Below are 14,505 nucleotides of genomic sequence, written 5' to 3' on the forward strand. Positions count from 1 at the left end.
GGAAACCCGCGGTAGCGCAGCTAAAAATAAATATTGCTTAAAACCTGTGACGATTAATATAGTCATGCTTACATGTTATTTGCGTTTGTGTCAGAAACGCTGGGTACTTTTGTTTTAGATTTTTTTTTTTACGTTTGCTCCACCATGTTATAATATCTGAAATGATTGTGTGGTGGAAGACATTTTTAACATGTTTCAAATTCTTGCTAATGCTAAATGTATAGCTAGCATGTACGCATCCAAGTAAGTTAGACATACACAAAATTTATCATTTATAATCGCTCTCACCTTGGTAAAAAGCCCCAAGAATGTGTAAGCATAAAACTTCTCTTCTTTTTATCTCTTATATATATAAGAACAAGAATAAAAAAGAAGAAATTACTAATTCACCTGCTTGGAAAATATGATAGAGCGCGCCTATGAATCATCATTAATATTTATATTGTTAGCCTGCTAAATGACCAATCAGAGAGCGATACTCTGTGAACGCAGGGTTACGTAATTAATATTCATAAACTAAACGCAGGCGTCCTTCGTGCGCTTTGCGTCATTACGTGTAACCCGGAAACACACACGGATGTTGTAGAGCTGATAGGCGAATACTGAAAGCATTTATGGGGTAAAATCTTCTGGAACCATCGCATAGAAAAGGTATTTCCCCCCATAGAATCATCGGGGACTTCTTAAGGAGAATGTTAAGCGTAAGGTAGGTCTATTGAATGCGCTTAACCGAACAGTTAAGGATATTAAATGATAGTCAACAAGTCAAGTTGAATTTGGAAAAATGGCAATAGTATTAAAAGTATCATTTAGTGTTATTTATCTGTTTTCATTAATAATGACTGTGTGGTTAATTTCAGAAGTCAAGCTGTCAGTCTGTCATGATGATTTCTTCATTGAGCTTACCCAGCAGTTGATCTTTTTTGGATGTTACGAGAAAGAAAAATGTCACTTCTGGTAAGCCATTTTTTTGTAGAAAGTTGATAGCTGACATGTAGTTCCCACTTTTCATATCTCATATGTATTCCTTTTTTGCAGGTGAACCATGAGTCACACTGGATCATGAGCTGTATGAGGATGCTGACCTAGGATTTGGGACTTCTATAGTCACCTCTTGTCCATCATGTTTGTGACAGCATACCTTGCATTCGTAGCCTTGGCGGGACTGTGCGTGACTTTAGAGATCACAGCCCGCCGTCTCACCTCGTCCCAGGCCACGCAGACAGCCGTCGCCAATCCAGCGTTCAGACGTTTCCAAAAGCTCTTTCTGAAGGCCTATCTCCTGGCCCTCTGGGCAGACTGGCTGCAGGGACCTTACCTGTATAAACTCTACCGACATTACAACTTCCTGGAGTCTCAAATCGCCATTCTGTACGTATGTGGCCTTGCTTCCTGTGTGCTGTTTGCTCCAGTGGCCGGCTGGCTTCCGCAGTTTCTGGGACGGAGACAGACGTGCCTCCTCTTCTGCCTGGCTTATTCTGTCTGCTGCTTTACCAAGCTCTCACAAGACTATTTCATGCTCATACTGGGACGCGTTTTAGGAGGCCTGTCCACCTCTTTGCTAACCACCGTGTTTGAGGCCTGGTACGTGCACGGTCACGTCGACGTCCATGACTTTCCCAAAGAATGGATTCCTGTTACCTTCGGCAAAGTGGCTGATTGGAATCACGGACTGGCGGTCGGTGCCGGGCTGGTGGCGAACTTGTTCGCTGAATGGCTTGGGTTGGGACCGGTCGCTCCGTTTCTCTTGGCGATCCCCAGCCTTGCTGTATGCGCCTGGTTTGTGCTGTCCGAATGGGGTCAGGAGGACAGACAGGAAGGCGCCGCTGGAGACAAAAATGGCCCTCTTCTTAACCCTCTAAATGCCCCCAAAATGCAAATGTCAGCACGGGCCCGTTTTTGGCGAAGCTGTTTGGACGGGCTCCGCTGCTTGCTGTCGGACCGCCGCGTCATGCTTTTGGGAGGCGTTCAGGCGCTTTTCGAAAGCGTCCTATATATTTTTGTTTTTCTTTGGACTCCTGTACTGGACCCACACGGCCCGCCTTTAGGAATCGTGTTCTCCAGTCTAATGGCGGCCAGCATGGCTGGTTCCACGCTTTTCCGGCTGGCCACATCGGCTCCGTATCGACTCCAGCCCGGCCACCTGCTCTGCTTAGCTGTTCTACTAGCTTTCTTCTCCTTCTTCATGCTGACGTTCTCCACTGTGCCTGGCCAGCCACGGCCGAGGGAATCTCTGCTAGCCTTTCTTCTGCTAGAACTGGCCTGCGGGCTTTATTTCCCAGCAGTGAGCTTTCTCCAAGGTCGAGTGGTTCCTATGGAGCGCAGAGCCGGCGTGCTGGCGTGGTTTCGTGTGCCTCTTCACCTCCTGGCTTGTCTGGGGCTGCTGGCTCTTCACGGGGAGGTGTCGGGGGCCGGTGCCGGGGAGGCTGGCAGCGGCACCAGACACATGTTTGCAGGATGTGCGGGGATGATGCTGGCCGCTCTGCTTGCCGTCGTCAGCCTTTTCACTGTGGGCAGGAACGATGCCGACCTGAGACTAGAGGGGACCAAATTGGAGGGAGAAATCTGAGCTGTAGTAGGACGGACACTGGATTATGGATTATTATTACTTTTTTTTTATGCTTTTTGTCTTAGTTAAACAGTTGTATTTATGGGATAAATCAGAAGTACATGGTTTCATTTTCCACCACTATGTTAATAGAACCAATAAACTCTCAATAAAATCTGCAGAAAAGCAAGAGCAGATGTTTGATTTTTGTTTAATAGGAATGTAATGCGTTTCAAATTTTTGTTGAATTGTTTTCTTTAAATTAGAAAAATTTTTGAAAGTTTGAAAGTTTCCTTTTTAGAACTTATTGATCATAGGACTTAAACACATTTTCTGTAGATACATTTTGGCACTGTTTACTTGAAGAAAAACTGAGGTACATAAGGCAAAGTTAGTGTGGTCTATGGTGAGTCATTGTTTATGAAAAACAATAATCCAACATTTAGTCATAACATAGCATTAATGAAAGATAGACAAGCTATATTTTGTAGCCAGGTCATTTTTAACAATGATATAACAGTGAAAAATCTTTTTTTACAAGTAAAAAAATATAAAACAAATTTAATTTGCGAGTTGCTTTATTCTTTGTGAGCAAAGTCAGTAAGTTTTCGCCCAATACGATAACACTAACTAGCAAAAATCATCTTTTCTGGGTTAAAATGACCAGAACACGGCAACAGTGCAAAATAAACTGGGTATAAAGTGCCTCAAAAAGGCCCTAGAAATGCTCAGCGAGCACTGTATTTCTCATTTTAAAAAACAGACTATTATCTATAGCTTGCGCTGCACACAGACCAAACAAAGAGGTTAAGGTAAGCATTTTCATTTATTGAAATCGATGGCAACTGAACAAATTAAGGCTCATGAACAAACATCTTAGAAAGCACTGTAAATAAATGCATATTTTAAAAATATAAAAATAAAAATTACAAAATAAAAAAATCTATTGTGAAGTCTAATGACCACAGACATCAATATATTTCTCATGTATTAATTTAACTTCCAGTCATTCCGTTTTAGAATAGGGATCGCAGCTTATCGCAATTTACAACAAACATTCCATATCAAGGAAATTTCTGTGAGATTTGAGGTGCTGAGAAATGAATCTCAGACATTGTACTGTACATTTCTTGCAGTTGTAGTATTGACAATGACTAACAGCAGTACATAAAATAAAATCACGGAAAATGAATGCATCTTCACAGTTGTATATGGCTTGTGTGTGAGGTGGTATAGAACTCTCATATAATGCATATAATGTCTTGTGTTAATGGTCTCTCACAGTTTTATCTAAGTCAAGCTGAGTTTAAATGTATAAGTGGATTACTGGAAAAACATCGTCTTTGGCTATAAACCCATTAAATTAAACAGTTGCATGCTTAATGTGAATATACTATAAATGACCGTTTTATTTTTATTATAAGTCAATTTTTTCTATTGAACATCAAGGCGTGTTTGCTTTGATATTAAATATCGCATTACAATTTACGAACTTGACATTCACATTTCTATACCACCTCCATTTCAAGAACTTTACTCACCATTTATACTTTCGACGACTTCGCTAGTGATAAAACAAAAAGAAAAAAATTCAATTAAACAGGAAAGAAAATGCTCAATTTGGCAGTCTTATGAGGAACATTCTGTTCTCTTCAGTGTTTTTCGGTTTTTGCATTCTTGGTAAAGTTTAATATTCTGAAAATGTAGGGCTTTAAAATGTTTGCTGGCACGGGCTCCTCCAACTGAATGCAGAGGCAAACGGATTCGGACCGGAAACGCTAACGGCGATGTGTTGAATTCGGTTGTGATCTGCACTAAAAAGTGAACGACTAAATGCTGATCGTTTCGCAGAATAAATCAAGTGTTTGGAAACCCATACAAAATATGAATGCTTGCGAATTCGGGGTAGATTAATAAACATTATTTTGGGCTTTGCGTTGATAATATACTTGGCTTTTGTGCTCTACCACATAACCAAATCAAACTACAGGTGTCCTCAATGGCAGAATGCGAAGTGTTTATAATCTGGACGGAACAAAACAACATAATTATGCTGTATGCAAGCCTAATATGAACAAAAATAAACCAGTAACTCGTTTAAAAAAAAAAAAAAAAAAAAAAAAAAAAAAAGTCATGAAGGCATTCGTTACCAGAGAAGGTGCTGTTAAGAAGAATTCCTAGTCTTGGAATGTTCTCATTATATATTTATTTAATTATTCACCCAAGTAAGTAATAGTGTTAATCTCTGTATATTGTCTTGTTTTTCCTGCTCTCGTAAAACAGTGTTACCGAAAAGTTCGAACTTCACACAGATACACAGACACAAAACACTACAAGAGCACATTCACTACATGTATTTCTTTTTTAAAAACCAATAGGCAAAATAGCCCATCCCCCCGAGAGAGCCCATTAAGAAGGATGCGCCAAAGAAGGACGGCGGCTTCTTTTTTACCATTCGGAATGCATTAGGTAGAACTGCAGAGAGCAGGGTCGTGTGGATGTCCCCCAACACCTTGCGGAAAGCGTAGCGTTTCTGCACCCGCTCAAAAAACGACTGCAGGTTCGGCCGGCTCCCGTCCTCCCAGTATTTCCTTGAGAGTCCCAAGAACTTGAGCCTGTGCAACGTGGCTCCAAGACAAATATCAGCTAGTGTAAAAGTAGGTCCACAAAGCCATAATTCACACTTCTGACCTGTGTAGAAATGAAAACAACAGTTCTCAAAGCAGGGTTGTAACAGTTCAGTAAAACCATTACTTTAATTGAAAACGCATACATCTTAAATTTCAGCTAGTTGCCAAAGCAACGCTCGTCATTTTCACTTTTTCAGCAATGCACTAAAATCTAAAATAGCTCAAATTAAAAATTGAAGACTGTTAAAAAAGAAATGAAACTGTCACAAATACAACAAAGTTACTAAACCCTTAGCAAAATAAAAAATACCCTAAATTCATAAAAAAAATACCCTAAATTCACCCCAAAAAAACCCTAATTCATTAATATAAAAATTGTAACAGTATCTAAAAAATACTACAGTTATTATTCATAATGTAAAATAAATACATAAAGATTAACAAATGTAAGAGTAATTTAAAAAAATAATAATAAAATAAAATGCAATAAATTATATATCTTTTATGTTGTTTTGTTTTAATGAAATAAAATATTATTCTTTTTTTATTTGTATAGTAAGTCAATTGTTAAATGTGAACAGAAAACATACCTTGATATTCCAGTTTTCTTTTTTCCAGCTCTGCCTCTACTTGGTCTAGCACCATCGCCAACTCACCAAGAATCTTTTTCAGGTAGTTCACATTGTCATGATCCAAGATCTTCGCCTACAAAATATAAGCATTCAAGACGAGTACAATCTATTATTTCATTTCATGCTAAAATATGCAGTTTAATGTCATGTTTCAGCTATTTCCGAAATGTGCTACACATCATGCAAGCAGTGATATAGCTGACTTACCATCAGCTTTTTCTGCTTGGAGAGGTATGGTTCTGTCAGCTGGGGCTCCTCGTGGTCCAACTTCATCAGTTCAGATGCTGCATTGGCCAAATGCCCTGAGAGAAATACAAGTTGTGTATTTCAGTAAAAGAGCTTTCATGTAGTTACATATCTAAACCAAAACCCAGAAGATTTTGTAATTCCTTCCATTCATAGACAACATTGATGGAGAGCACATTGTGAACTGGCAATATTTTCTGCAACGTTTTAATGCTCCTGACAACTAATTAAGCGATTTAATAAGACTTTGTGAATAAAATCACAGCAGCGACTGTGATAAACAACACCTATCACAGGAACTCCCTCCAAGTTATAAACTATAAAAGAGATTTATTTGCAATTATGCCCGGGGTTTTTTCGTGACATAATTTATTTCACTGCAACACACTGATTGAATCAACTCTTTGACTTTATTTGCATTGTACTGTAGATCCAATATCGATAAACTCGGTATAAACAGGCCAGCACTAGGGCATTTTAGTCAGAGGAAGCCATGCCAGTTTATAGTCAGCGTTTGAGGCAGCTTCAAAATGTGAAATCTGAGAAAGAAAGCGACTTTCAGACTAAGCAGGTTTTGCGAGTCAGATGCATTTCAGAAAAGAAAAGAACTTCTTCAGTAGGGATTAAAGGTGCACTGAATTGCATCATCACTTACTACGGATTTCAGCAGTGGCGTACTTTGGGATCATGGAGTCGGTTGTGAGTTCTGGATGCAGGATGCATCCATGTGTGTAAGCATCCATGGGCAGCCCATCCAGCAGCTCTCGGTACTGCTGTACCCTTGCATACATGGGACTTCCTTCATCTGGAATCAGCTGGGCTACTGTGTCTGAAAGAAACGCATACGCATGTTCAATATTAGTGCTATCAAACACTTATATATATATATAAAGCCAGCAGAAAATATATACATGCATGTCTGTGTATTTATATACACATAATAAATATACAATGTACACATAAATATATCATGTAAACAAAAACTTTTATTTTGGATGCAATTAATCACATTATTTGACATCGCTATTTAATATACATAAATTTAGCCATGGATTGTTCATACTTTTTTTTTTATAAGTAAAAGGCTTTTTTCATCATTCTTCAGGTAATGGTACAATTTTTAGTTTTTACTCTGAAATATTTAGATTTTTTTTTTTATAGTTTTGTATAACAGAATTATAAACCTAAGAAAAAAACATTGAGATTTGTTTTTTAAAAATGACACATCAGGCTTTTATTTATATATCTCTGTATAATCACTGCATTGCATTGCTTTATATGTTTCCCCATCGCAGTTAAAACTACAGAGCTCTGATCATAAAACTAAACATTTAAATATCATCTTACTAAGACGTATTTCTACTGGGAGATACAGATTGACAAATAATATTTATAGGCATTTTATGTCGGTTATAAAAGTCTCACTGACTTGCATTACAAGCTTTCAGATTTCAATCTTAATTGTTGGTCATATAAATATCAACAACTGCATATTTCAGTTCTTTCCTCTGCAAATATGAACTTCATGTTCTCCCATATCATACTATGCGAGCCACAGAAGCCTGATGTATTAAATATGATACTCAAAAAACGTAGACATTTTTTAAGGATTAAAAACCTTTTTTTAAATGCCTGAAAGTTCTATAAACGGTACTATTTAAAATTATACTAATAATATTTTTATGACTATTATTTAATGTGCCTGGCTTTAAGATGAATAGAAATGCTAGCAGCAGCTTTTTTGAATATTATACTTTTTGTCTCTTTGGTGGAAAATCTATAGACTTAGATTTAGTCAGTCACTTGGTGTCATCAACAGTGACAAAATGAGAAAAACTGTCATATCTAGTCAAAATAGGCCTATAAGTGTTACTACTATGTGGCAGAACGAGGATGGTACAAAAGGTTATCCCATTTTAGACTGCTCTGCACCTCCAGCATGCTGACCTGCAGCTCAACAAGATCAATTCAGCCGATAAATACAGGATCAAACATCTCTGTTACCCTGGCACACAAACAGCTGAAATATGCCACAACGCCAAAGCACAAGCATCACGAACATTTCAACGGTCCACTCCAACAGGCCTCATTTCACAAATACATAAACGTTTTAGCACCATCCACAACGCAAATAAAAAAATCTGACAAGCCCATTTTTCCCTTTATGCACTGTAATGCATTGTAAACACACATAATGTGTTCTGGGTGTTCTGAATGAACGAGGCTTTATTTTAATGTTTGCTATTCAATGCAATAAGTTCAAAATTTAGAATTTGAAGTTCTCAAAAGAATAATCTGAAATGAGTTTAGTATCAAACTGATGCAACAGATATATTACTGTATTACTGATACGTTTGTGTTCGGACTCTCTAGAATGAAAACTAGATGAATCAGAAGTGCCTGCTTCGATCTCTTTCATTGGGCTTGAGTGATCACGTTCAGCTCTTATCACTTAAACGAGTGAGTGATCTAGGATCAGAGACGGCCCCCACACTCAAACTGTGAAGACATTCAAAATGACACACAGCCATGCAGCCTGGGAGAGAAAATACAGTACACTATACACTGATTGTGATTTAGTGCAGTGCACATGCAGTTATCCAATAATCTGTGGCATGATATGGCCAGCGTCATTTTAGTATCGTTGAGATACTATTATAAAATATTTTTTTATTATTTCTGTTTTCTGTTTAGCTTTAGTAATTTGATTAGGCATTTTTATAATTTTTAGTAGCTTGTGTTTTAATATATGCATTTCTTTATGGGTTTTATTGCTTATTTTAGTTGGAGTTATTTTAGTACATCAACTAGTTGGCATTTAAAGATATTAAAAAGGTTTATCAAACTTGTCCTGAGACAAGAACACATTTTGGTTTTTTGTTTTGGGGATAACTTTTATGAAAGGTTTTAATCCAACTTCAATACATTTTATAATGAGAAATGTTGCATTGGCAACGAGCTGAAATAGTTTTAGTTTAAAGTGTAATAACCCTTGAAATATTAACATATAATTGCACTGTTGACATGAAACATGACTAAATGACTAAACATGTCCTTCATCTAACATAGCTTTACAGTGAAATGAGAAAATATGCTGTATTGACTCATTGGGATTTATTATTATAATAGTGCGCTTATTTAAATATGTCAAATTACAGTAATGCATAAATAATTATGGCATATGTTTATTTATTTAGTTTTTTTCATTAACACATTAATGCTCTACAGAAAGGCCAAGAAGAAGGGTGCAAAGATTGTGATTGTTAAAGTATTTTTCACAAATTTAATTAGAAAATAAATGTATATGATCTTTTTTCTGTTATATTCTTGCTATTTATCCATTAAAAAAAATTACAATAATTTAAAAAATAATTCAAATCATTTAAAAAAAATTCAAAAACATATTGGAACTTACATAAAAAATTGTACATATATATTCTTTATATTAATACATTTTTTAATGTAAAACATAATGTTTACTAGCTGGTACAGTAACAAGCAAGGTATCTTTCTGTAGCTGAGTAAGTAGTTAGTAAGCAGCCATACCTCCAATAAAGTTGGTCTCGATATAATCAATGATTTGGTTGTAGTCGCTGACGATCGTGTCTCCATGGATAAACACCGGCACTTCCTCCCCAAGGTTGAGCCTCATGAACCAAGGCTCCTTGTGCTCAGTGAGAGGCAGGCTGACATCCCGTTCTTCACACAGCAAACCTTTCTCATTGATCACCAGACGCACCTGCCACAGAACACACACACACACACACACACAATATCATCATAACATCATGCTACATCATGACTCTGAGAGCTTTACGAATACTAAATCTAAAACCATAAAAATGTTAAGTATGCATAAATGTTATAATTGACATTTGTCACTTGAAATAAAATACATTCGAGCTGAAATATAACATGTAAAAACTTTTTCAGATTTTTATTTAGCTTAACCTGATGTACTAAATTAACTCAAATTGAAATGAAAAATAATAAAAACTATATAGACATTAAAAAACCGACTAAAAACCAAAACGGTACAAATCAAAAAAATAAAATAAATAGATGTTCTACTCTGTTTTTGTCAACACTGTATCTATGTATCTAATCATTAAAAATGTATTTCAGTGTAAATGTGAGTTTTGAAAGCGGTCTAGTTTTGATTAAATGTCTGCCTGGCCAGCTGTTAGAAAATTGATTAAATAAACCATTTCATTGCTTGTAGGTCCAATTATATTCCTATTCATCCTATGGCTCTGAGCAGTAATAACCAATAAGTCATTCATATTTTCCCCTCAATCTCTCAGTGTTTTCTTCTCTTAAAATGCCTGTTTGTGCACACACTCGCTCTCTACGGTCTACCCCAGTAACTATAGCAACTGTACATACAAGTAGTAACCATAAAAACATAATACATTTTGTATTTAGTTCTGACACTTCGGCATTCAGCTAAACAACACATTGTGTTTCGAACAGTGACTTGTATAAAGAACATCTGTTTGCTTTATACTGATGGCTAACAGGAATGCAGCTAGTTTTCTTCCAGTTTTGGTTACAAGCAGCATTAAAGATACAATCCTGCCTTAGAAATCCAGATTGATCGATCAAGATAAAGCCAGGCTCTGACCGATGAGTGACAATAGCATCAGCCAGCAGCCCGAGCAAAGCCTAATGAATGTCAGGCTGTGTTCAGCTTTGACTGTGCTGAGGTGTTGCAAAGCCAATAGACACATTTGATGAGGCACTTTACAACAACGCTGTGATGTCTGGATTCGACCGGACACATAATAATCAACAGAAAAAGATTCGGCCAGCATCAAGACGACGCACTGATTAAATACAATTCATGACAACAGAGGCACAAACTGTGGCAAACACCGAAAGGTCAGCACCGTTGTGTTTTGTGACATTCCTAGTAAATGTTCTGCAATTAATATTTGCATATTTTTTAAAAGCACTTGCGACGTTTAACTGTATTTCTCAGCCTGCTGGTGAGTAAATATGAGACGATTTTTGGCGGGTCATTGATTTTTCGCTCAGCTTTCCATGAAAGCCTGTAACTACTGTAATCAGCAAAATGAATCACTTTGCGATCTGAGCCTCACCAGTGTTTTGGTCAATTTAATATTGTTGTGAGGAGTCAGATTTAGCTTAGGTAACATGTGACATTCATTCAAATCAGGTAAACACCACCAGCAGACCGGCCGTGGAGAGAAGCGCTCGACAAACGTGAGCCTGAGGCCCGGCGGGACGTCAAATAATCAGGCTTTTTCATTGTGAGCCAGTCGTTTTTTTATAAGAAGTTTCATATTACGATAAATATTTTATCAGACAAGGAATGTCTAATTTGTAATGGAGTGCGCTACGCCGTGTCACACCATATTTACATTTTTTCCTTCACTTTGAAATATTGCAAACACCTTTAAAAAAAAAGATGTGACAGTCATATTTAGCCATTACTAGCCTTGCGCTCAAGGTCATGACACTACAAGGCGTTCCCTAGAAAGACAGTTTAGCGTATAATATAAGAATACAAGACAGTTTAGACAAAGCAGAAAGACAGTGTGTATATATATATATATATATATATATATATATATATATATATATATATATATATATATATATATATATGTAAATGTAAATATAAAATGTAAAATAAAATGTAAAATAAAAGAATCATCATCAAGAGCTTCTGTGTTAATCTACGTTTTGAGTGGAATAGAAATATTTTAATGTATATGCCCCCTCTCATTATATACAGAAACATAGGTAGGTAAAAAAACCTTTGTCTCATGCTATTTGTAACTACATTTGATGATACATGAAGATACTCGTGTTATTTGTTTTCAGTAATTTTTATTTGTGAACTACCCACACATACATACATACATATATATATATATATATATATATATATATATATATATATATACATATACATACATATATATATATACACATACATACATACATATACACACACACACACATTTTTGAAGAGGAATAAAGGAAAAAGCTAATTAAAAGAATCGTTAGTGTAAACACTGTATTTATTTATTAATCGTTTAAATTAGTGTATATATAATTTTTTAACATTTGTACATGTATATATATATATATATATATATATATATATATATATATATATATATATATATATATATATATATACATAATTATTATTATTTATTATTATAGTATATTATTATATGTTTTTCATCAAATTATATATATTTGCCAATACAGCAGGGAGAATTTACACAAAAAAAATGTAACGAAAAAATGAGTGCACTATATTTTTAAAAAAGCTTATAATAACAGTCAAAGTTGGGAGTCAGTGCTAATCGTTCAAGTCACTGTTTACACATTCACGAAGAGAATGACACTGGCTAAAAATGTGCACGAAGCAACTGACAGCAGAATACGAAATCACCGTTTGTTTTTCACAAAGCTACCTCATTTTAATGAATAATTTAGAGTGCCATCATCCTCCAAGAGCAAAGCAACACACAACTCTACAACGACAGCCTCAAACCCGTCATAAACCGCTGCATCTGCTATTTATTTGCTCCCAAATGCATCTGATAGGCACTATGCATGCATCTGATCGATGGTGTTGGGCTGCAGTAGACTTGAAGCTAGTCAAGTCAAAATGTTCCATCTTCTGCTGAGGTTTCGTAATGTCTTCATAAAGGACGCAACAGAACAGACAGGTAGGCCAATAAAACACGCGTGCATCCGGAAAAAGCGCAATATTATCTGACTGACACTATTTGTCCCACTGCATGGTATAGATTCACCCACCATTTTCATGCTGTGTTTTTCTTACCTTTTGAGAGCTGAAGGACTGAGTCCAGTGGTACAGAACGAGCCTGTCTTTGGAGTATGGCTTGTGTTCTATCGTGGGCTCGTGACTCTCCTCTCCGTCTGTGATTTTGCCATCTTCGTCCATGGCTGATATGGGCCACCAGCTACAGTTGGTGGGAGTAACATTGTTGGAAGACGCCATGACAGAGGATTTTGTGCGTGTGAGAGAGGAGCAGAGAGAGAGAGAGAGAGAGGGAGGGATAGAGAGGGATGGCTGGAGGGAGGAGGGGAGGAGGGAGGGGGGGGGGATTTCAGCACCACGAACAGGGGCATCATCGACACTTTCGAGCCGCTGCTCCACGATATATCTCTAGAAAATACAGATTCCAGAGAAGATGGAAAGCGGAATTGTCTAAAAAATGCACAATTGTCATATGTGTTATCGTTTTGGTTTTACACATTTTTGAAGAGGAAAAAAATGTTAGCATTTTCTACAAAAAGTGTTGATTTGTTGGCTCCATAATATTATATATATATATATATATATATATATATATATATATATATATATATATATATATATATATATATATATATATACACACACACATATATATCTGCAAACAAATTTATATTATCACAATATAATCGCTGAATGTTTACATCACGACAGAGTACTGAATGTTTACATCACACACACACACATATATATATATATATATATATATATATATATATATATATATATATATACACACACACACGGAATTGTAGTGTATTTTAGTTGCAGTTATTTTATAGTATATATATATATCATATATTTAATAATTATAGAATAATAATATTTCTATCTAATTATGGATGGTTGCACCATCTAGACATTTAAATATTGCACACAGATGAGGTGTAGTATTAGAACTGTCTGTATGAATGGCATTTTAATGTTTTTCTTTATTACAATAACATTCCTGGGTGGTTACATCTAGACTTTTTTTTTTATTTAACAGAATTGTTTGTCTGTATGAGTGGCTTTTTGGTGTACTTTGCAAACCATTAAGATTAAATGCATTAAATATTCAAAATGACCCGACTGCGAAGCACTTGTTTCGAGCGATGTGGTTTGTTCAATTTAACAATGGTTTAGTCAAGACGAAATCTCTCCGTAGCGGCTCACCTCGCAGCGGCCAGCAGGGGGCGCTGTTTCTCTCCGCGCGCATTTCTCTGCCGTGAGATCAAGCGGCGCTAACACAGCTTTCTCCGTCAGCATTATCAGCATGGATAAAGATCCAGCGAGTGCGAGCTGGCCTCTGTTCAACAATCACTCAACTAAAACCAAGACTGCGGGATCATTTTTACCAGAGACAAAACGGATTCTTTGGGAAACTGTTCATTTCACTTCAGTGAAATAATTTGAGTGTCTAGATTTTGCCTAGTTATTTATAGAGTCGAAAGATTTACTTGGCACGCTATCGTGTAGCCTATAATTTTTCATAGTGACAGGGAAAAAAGAGAATAAATAAAAAGTGGAGAATAAATAAACAAACAACAGAAATGAATTGAGGCGTAACATAATATCCATCATTTTTAATTGCATTATCAGACTTATGTCACTCTCCTAAACCTGAACAACTCAAATCGAGTC

At 36.3% G+C, this 14,505-nt stretch overlaps 2 protein-coding genes across 4 annotated transcripts; one reads left to right on the top strand and one right to left on the bottom strand.

The window, feature by feature from the left end:
* Window positions 1-560: 560 nt before the first annotated feature.
* mfsd5 (major facilitator superfamily domain containing 5) lies at window positions 561-2,738 on the top strand. Of its 2 annotated transcripts, none has more exons than XM_043225345.1 (3): window positions 561-651; window positions 861-957; window positions 1,039-2,738. In XM_043225345.1, exon 3 carries the CDS (start codon window positions 1,124-1,126, stop codon window positions 2,567-2,569), a length of 1,446 nt encoding a protein of 481 aa, XP_043081280.1. In that variant the 5' UTR covers window positions 561-651; window positions 861-957; window positions 1,039-1,123; the 3' UTR covers window positions 2,570-2,738. The 2 variants fall into 2 exon arrangements, with proteins under 2 accessions (XP_043081280.1, XP_043081279.1); XM_043225344.1 differs by having other exon boundaries at window positions 563-706.
* A 617-nt stretch (window positions 2,739-3,355) lies between these two features.
* On the bottom strand, window positions 3,356-13,137 carry gdap1l1 (ganglioside induced differentiation associated protein 1-like 1). Of its 2 annotated transcripts, XM_043225346.1 has the most exons (7): window positions 12,886-13,136; window positions 9,603-9,795; window positions 6,712-6,885; window positions 6,018-6,112; window positions 5,769-5,883; window positions 5,001-5,239; window positions 3,356-4,112 (listed from the first exon to the last, which is right to left on the bottom strand). In XM_043225346.1, exons 1-7 carry the CDS (start codon window positions 13,063-13,065, stop codon window positions 4,086-4,088), a joined length of 1,023 nt encoding a protein of 340 aa, XP_043081281.1. In that variant the 5' UTR covers window positions 13,066-13,136; the 3' UTR covers window positions 3,356-4,085. The 2 variants fall into 2 exon arrangements, with proteins under 2 accessions (XP_043081281.1, XP_043081282.1); XM_043225347.1 differs by having other exon boundaries at window positions 3,356-5,239; window positions 12,886-13,137.
* Between the last annotated feature and the right edge of the window lie 1,368 nt (window positions 13,138-14,505).

This window comes from Puntigrus tetrazona, chromosome 23 (assembly GCF_018831695.1).
Source record: "Puntigrus tetrazona isolate hp1 chromosome 23, ASM1883169v1, whole genome shotgun sequence".
Classification (NCBI taxonomy): Eukaryota; Metazoa; Chordata; class Actinopteri; order Cypriniformes; family Cyprinidae; genus Puntigrus; species Puntigrus tetrazona.